Source organism: Gigantopelta aegis, chromosome 9 (genome assembly GCF_016097555.1).
Source record: "Gigantopelta aegis isolate Gae_Host chromosome 9, Gae_host_genome, whole genome shotgun sequence".
In the NCBI taxonomy this organism is placed as follows: domain Eukaryota; kingdom Metazoa; phylum Mollusca; class Gastropoda; order Neomphalida; family Peltospiridae; genus Gigantopelta; species Gigantopelta aegis.
This window is the reverse complement of record NC_054707.1, coordinates 2,319,840-2,327,390: the sequence shown is the minus strand read 5'-3', so window position 1 is coordinate 2,327,390 and position 7,551 is coordinate 2,319,840. Positions and strand designations below refer to the sequence as shown.

The window sequence follows — 7,551 nt, the reverse complement described above, 5'->3', positions numbered from 1 at the left end:
ATTAGACCTAGGTGTTGCTGTGGTGTCTCCCTAGGTTGCCCATCGGGCCCTGAGAAAGGGCCTGACCGCTTCTGGTCGTGGCATGACAACCCAGGGGAGACTCGTGCAATGTGGTAACACCGATAGGTAGGCGGCCGTTTCAGGGGCTCCAGATCGTTGTGTCGGTCTTGCAGCCGTTGTTATTCCTCCATCTCCAAATAACCAAGTACACACGAGCAGCTTTTTGGGGTTTGGGTAGGGTAGGCTGATATTCTTTTGTTCAGCCATTCCCTGGGTGCAGTGTAAATGTTTGTACTCGGAGCTGATATTCTTTTGTTCAGCTCCTTATTAGAGTACGTGCTGGGCGATTGACTGGGTGCGGGTGCATTGTTATGATTAGGCGATGCACCCTGTGTACTGTTGCAGAGCATGTTGTTTTGTATGTGTTCCCTATTATGGTGTTTAGGTTGTTCCTATTGTCCTAGCATCCTAATCGAGTGTAATGCAACCAACGTCTTTTCAGAGCCACCCCCCCCCCCCCCCCCCAGCCTTGGATTAATGAAATACAAGGCCAGAGGGGGAGTTATTCTAGCTTATCTATCTAATTTGAAGGGGGTTGTCCCTTATAGTGTAGTATATTGGTTAAAAAAGCAGTGCTTTAACATATATACATAGTTCGTAAAAAAAAATAAAGAGGGTTCCATTTATTGGCAAAGAAATATATAAGTGCATTATATACAGGTAAAGTCCGTGTCCGTGACGCACACTGTGGCTACACATTGACTGTAATATATATATATATATATATATATATATATATATATATATATATATATATATATATATATATATATATATATATATATATATACAAGCATGCCAAAATGGATGTCATCTTGTAATTCATCTGGACATCATATCACATGAAATTGCTTGATGTACTTTAATAAAGGGTAATCATGTTTGTTATTGTTTGCCAATGTTCATCACTATAGGAAGAGCAGAAGTGACGAAAAATTAAACTGAGTTACTCCTTTACAATTGAACGACTTGAGCTAACCAGTAAACAATATCTTCGTTTCCCCGCAAAAAATGGCCGCCATCTTAGATTTGATCATCATTGCATCATTATACGAATTTTGTCCATAGACACATTTAAAGTAAAGGGTTATTACTTTGATAACATATTGCAAATTTTCATTATCATAGAAAGAATACAAGTGACTATAAACGTACATTTGTTACTGCTACCTTTATATCAGTGAGTTTTGGATAAGTCAGGCAGAACCCTCAGCCTGCTACCGACCCCGGTCGGGCTGCTGGTGATCTCATGCACCTGCCAGTGCGTACGATCCCTTCTCCCAACCACCCCAACCCTTTCCTGTCCTAGACGGACGAGCCGGCCGAGGCCGGTATCTGTGCCCATGACAGGCATGCGTTAAAACAACTTGCTCTGAATGTGCACGTTAATCCCTATACCATACCAAGAAACGTCTGGCAGCCCTGATTTCAAAGTACTGAGGATAACATTATCCATGCCTCATACATGGGGATTTTACATACATGTAACACTATTAAAAAACCCCAAACAAACTATGTTTTCTTTACTTTTTTATATGCAAATATCGTTTGCAATCAGTGTATAGACAAAACAGATTTTTCGTTGTTATCCCTACCACTTATATCAGTGAGTTTTGGATAAGTCTGACAGCTATGATTTCAAAGTATTAGGGATAACATTATCCATGTCCCATACATGGGGATTCTATTTTCTAAAACACCGTGGGCTACACTGATTAAACAAAACTAAAAAAAAAAATTCTTTACTTTTTTATATATACATTTACTTTTGCAATCAGTGTATAAACAAAAAAGATACTTTTAAAAATATTTCCCTTCGTATTTTCTCAAATCTTATTTTAAAATATAAAAACATGCTATAAAATATACATTATAATATTCAAAATACATTACTGGGCAATATTCAATCAACTTATTTTGCCTAACCACAGCCATTTTTTAAGAAGAGGCTAATATCTGCTAAATGCTAATTTATAAACAAAATTACCTCCATTAAAAAACAATGGCCGCCATTTTCATATTTAGCTGGGCATCTGAGATGTCCATCACATATTTTTATACAGCTCAGACATCAGTCTAACTGAAAATCACAGTGGTTGTTAGTCCCTCGATTTGGTAGTCAAACATAGAGAAAAAAATCCAGGTCTGGCTCATGGACTAATATACCTACCCATATTAGATATAAAAAAAACCCCATCTAACCAACCACAGACTTGTAACGTCGTCGTTAGTATTTCTGTGCAAGAAGCGAGGTGACAACGTGTACGTCTCTTCTCGCTCCGAAGTTATCCGTTCGTTGTATTCCGTATCTATGGTCCTCGGGTATACTTGGCCACGCTTCGATAACGTTGCTGACTGGGGACATTGTAAAGTTGCGTCGGTGTCATTAGACGTTTAAAACCGCCATCTGCAATGATCAAAAACGAAGACACGGAGGAACATCTTCAGCTGAATAATCTACTGTCACGACAGCAGGATGTTGAAGACGATGTCGACGTGCATGTCGAGTCTGACGACGAAAAGACTGAGAGGGGTCAATGGGGATCAAAGTTAGATTACATACTGTCTATGGTCGGTTACTGTGTTGGATTGGGAAACCTGTGGCGATTTCCGTATATTTGCAACAGAAATGGAGGAGGTAGGTTTAAATGTAATAAGTAGCCTCGTTGGTACAGTGGTTATGACTTCGGCCTTAAGGCTCGTAGGTATTAGGATCGCATCTTTATACCAAATATCACGAGTGGGCTTTAACGGATCCAGTGGATGATGTACAAGGGGTACGGGATTTTTCTAGGGAGGGGTTTTTTAAAAGGAAAACTCCAGTATTCAGAAAGGGGATCCAACATTTAAAAAGGGCACCTACCTTATTCTCACAGAAATATCGAGCTTACCAAGGTATTACATGTTATGCAGTAAAACTCAATGAATGCAAATTGTATTCAGGTCAGCTACCAAACACTGAATATTTCGGAGCACTTAGAATTTGAAAGGAAAGAAAGAAATGCTTTATTTAACGACGCATTTGAAAGGAGCGATACACAAACCAAGCCTTCTCCCCTTTGGATTCACCCTGTATACAAGTCCACTACATCGAATTCTCTCTCATTAGTCACTATCATTGAGATATTAGATCTGTACTAGACACACACACACACACACACACACACACACACACACACGCGCACACACACACACACACACACACACACACACACACATACAAATACACACACATACACATACACACACACACACAGACACACAAATATGTTAGTTTTGTGTCAGTACAGCGTGCTTGAAGCTTAAACGTTTTAAGCACAAAAACCAAGTAAAATTCAATTTAGTATAATAATATAGCAGTATATATTAAAACTATTATGTAATGTAATACGCAAGGTCGTTTTAACAGCCTTCCATCGTTCTGACCACGTCTCCTCATTGATTTGTACTGCTGACAGCTTTCTTTCTTCTAAGCCAGTGCACCACGACTCGTATATCAAAGACCGTGGTATGTGCTATTCTGTCTGTGGGATGGTTCATATTATTAAAGATCATTTGCTACTAATGGAAAAATGTAGAGAGTTTCTTCTCTATAATTACCAAATGGTTGACATCCAATAGACGATGATTAAAGGGACATTCCTGATGAGTTTGCTGCATTGTAAGATGTCTCCGACTAATAAAATATTTCTACGATTAAACTTACATATTAAATATATTTTCTTATTTGTATGAAGCCCAAACTGGATTTTGTCTTCAAATAATCTCGTACGTACTAAAATAAAATATTTTAGGAACTAAAATGAAATTGAACCTAGTACAAATATTAGGACGACCAGGAACACGTTTAATATACATCCAATAATATTGTAATCAGACAAATATATTTGATATGTAATTACAATCGTTAAAAAGTCTCTGTTAGTCCATAACATATTAAAAAGTGAAGCAAATTTAGGAATGCCCCTTTAATAAATCAGTGCGCTCTAGTGTTGTTGTTAAAAAAAACCTTCTTTCTACTATTAACTAAAGGTGCATTTCGCAGAGATCTTTCTGCGTTATCTGCATACGAAGATGAAACTGCATCTGAACGTTAGCCAGCTAATGAGGCACAGGAGAACGAAACTGAAATAAGTACTTAAAACTGAAAGAATTAGTGAATATCATAGTCGATTATCCGTGCCCTACACATCCCCTCTCTATCCGCCCCTCCCCACTCTCTCTCTCTCTCTCTCTCTCTCTCTCTCTCTCTCTCTCTCTCTCTCTCTCTCTCTCTCTCTCTCTCTCTGTCTCTCTCTCTCCGTGGTATGTGCTTTCCTATCTGTAGGAAAGTGTATATAAAAGATCCTTTGTTGCATTAGGAAAAATGTAGTATTTAAAAAATAAGAATAGTATAGCGATGTCTATTGTAGTGTTGGAGGATTAAGGCCGAATTTACAAAAACTTTGTTAACTACATACAATTTACTATGCTTCAACATCTGCGTTTAATAGTATAGCGATGTCTATTGTAGTGTTGGAGGGTTAAGGCCGAATTTACAAAGACTTTGTTAACTACATACAATTTACTATGCTTCAACACCTGTCTTACACACATGTAACTACATACAATTTACTATGCTTCAACACCTGTCTTACACACATGTAACTACATACAATTTACTATGCTTCAACACCTGTCTTACACACATGTAACTACATACAATTTACAATGCTTCAACATCTGCGTTTAAGGAAAACAGGCTTCGTAAATTCGACCATAAATGTTTGTTTGGGTTGGCTGAAACATTATTTAATGTCATCAGAGGCCAGAAATTAATAATTAAAACAGACAGACTGTCTACGACAGCTGAATTGAGCAAACACATCCACTTGTTAACATATTCTAGCATTTATAAAACGACATACGTAAGAATTCTGGTCAAAAGACCGCTAAACTTGACACTGATCTACTTGCCTATTATCCTGAGTACTCTGATAGTAAGAGAGCTAGACGGACGTTTGGGCAGATATCAATGCTCTCTTTAACCGTCAGAGAACAATAGACACACATTCTGCACAATCGCTGCCTACCAAAAGGTAGTCAAAGATTCTCTCTCTAATACATCAACAATCCTGTGTTTGACGTTAAATACCTGTACATCGATCATTTTGTATACACATTTCAGACTGACAAGTGTGGAAAAACAGCGCACGTAAAATAATGTTGTATACTACTCAAAAGAATTTAAGGGTCAACAATTTATAACCAAATAAGTTTCAGAGTGTATTAGATTGATGATGTAAACTACACCAATTTTTTTATTTATTGTTCCATATTTACAAAAAACACACAAATAAACGTCACTGTATATAAGAAAGTCACATGACATGCTGTCAAAGTTGAAGGTTGTCAAACATGGATTTTACACATTAGAACATTCGTTTAATAGTGTGTGAATCCACCCCTGACGCGAATGCACTCGACACATCGTTGCCTCATGCTGTTGATCAGACGTCTGAAGAACTCTTGGGGAATGGCCTGCCACTCTGCCATAAGAAGTTGACCCAGATCATGAAGGTTGGCCGGAGGGGCATGGCTATCCCGAACTCTCCTGCCTAATTCGTCCCAGGCGTTCTCTATTGGGGCCAAGTCAGGCGAATATGCTGGCCAATCCATCCTGGCGATACCTTGTTGTCTGAGAAAGTCCGTTACCACCCTGGCGCGGTGGGGTCTGGCATTGTCATCCTGCAGAACTGACCCGCCGCCAATCTGCTGAAGGCCTGGGAGAACCAACGCCGGATAATCTCATTCAGATAGCGGATTCCATTCAGATTGCCATCCACCACATAGAGGGGGGTCCTGTGGTGGATAGAGATGCCGCCCCACACCATGACGCTGCCACCACCGAACCGGTGACGTTGTCTAACGTTAACGTCAGCGAAGCGCTCCCCAGGACGTCTGTAGACACGAACCCGACCGTCGTTGAACTGGAGACTAAACCTGGACTCATCAGTGAACATCACTCGACCCCAATGAACACGTTGCCACCGCAGATGAAGTGTGCACCAGTGACGTCTGGCCATTCTGTGACGTGGTAGGAGTGATGGTCGAACAGCCTGGCGACGGCAGCGTAGATTATTGGCTCTCAGACGATTGCGTATGGTTTGATCAGACACTCGAGTTCCAGTCGCAGTCCGCAGATTGTCACGTAAACGGCGTGCAGTGGTTGTGCGTTGACGTAGAGCCATATTGATGATGTAGCGGTCCTCTCTATTTGTAGTGCTTCGTTGCTTGGTACCGTTGCCACAGTCGGCCAACGACACTTTGACTGACACCAAGTCTCAGAGCAACATTTCTTTGCGTATTGCCATCCTGAAGCCAAGCAATAGCCCTTCCTCGATCTTCGATAGTCAGTTGACGTCGTACCATAGTCGAATTTGGAGTGTGCACCGTGCACGAACGCAAGCTCCAATTATACGGAAATTCAGCATTGGGAACATGGAATACACATGCAAAGCGTGCAAATGAAGCGCTTTGTGAAAAAGCAAGTTATGGGCACTTAGCAGACCTTTCGCTTTCGCCCTAATTTACGTGCAAATGTAAGCATGTTTTCGCCATTAGAACTAGTCGACAGTGTCAATGACAGTGGATTTTAATTCATTTATGGGTTGCTTAGACCCACTTTCGTCAAAATGGAACAATACCATGCGTGACATTATGGTCTAGCTAATATAATTGACATTCAGAAAATAATGTCGAAAATATCGTCTGACCCTTAAATTCTTTTGAGTAGTATATATTGACTGTCATTATTTACCTTATGTAGCTGATAGAAAGATTCGTTTAATAATAGCAGAAACAAACTGTGACGAGAACGGTAGCGTCCACGCAACTTTTTAATATATCACTGGTACTTACCTTTGCTATAGAAATTGGAAAACACTGGTTTAATAGAAATGTTCGAAGATGTAACAACCTGATCAAAACTCCTTTGCCTATTTAATTTATTATTAATTAGAAACAGTCCACTTTTGTAAGGTAATAGATCACAACGCCTGATAAAGCTAACTCATTTATACTGTTCATATAGTTATGAAGCAATGGAATTGAATTAAATAGTGGCTTCTGTAGCTAACACAAATGAACTCGTTACGGAAATCTGCGAAGTCGGTCAAATTGTCTCCGTTAGTTTATAATTGTTAACCTACAAAGCTAACGTGAGGTCCCGAAAATGACAAGCGTGTAACTTTCTACTGTATTTAAAAAAACGAAATGAAATTTAGACAAAGAAAATTAAAAAATAGACGGAACAATAAAAAGAAGGAAAAGAAATGATAATAGGTATGTAGGAATAGGTCTCGTTCACAAAAAGGGCCGTTTTTGCGTCTATTATTTTTCGTTTTTATCATTAAAAAAGGTATCTATATTTGTGTGCATCAAATTATCTGAATAGTACATAGTATAATTAAAAATAAAATGGTCTGCATCAGAGTATGTCATAAAATGGGT

The 7,551-nt window shown here is 39.2% G+C and overlaps 1 protein-coding gene across 1 annotated transcript in view; it reads left to right on the top strand.

Annotated features, from left to right (window-relative positions):
- Window positions 1-2,415: 2,415 nt before the first annotated feature.
- The window catches only part of LOC121380713 (sodium- and chloride-dependent creatine transporter 1-like), a gene marked incomplete at its 3' end in the record, with an annotated part of 30,006 nt that continues 24,870 nt past the window's right edge, over window positions 2,416-7,551 (top strand). Inside the window, exon 1 of the mRNA XM_041509666.1 lies at window positions 2,416-2,698. Coding sequence (XP_041365600.1) covers window positions 2,473-2,698 — 226 coding nt within the window. The remainder of the gene's footprint in view (window positions 2,699-7,551) is intronic.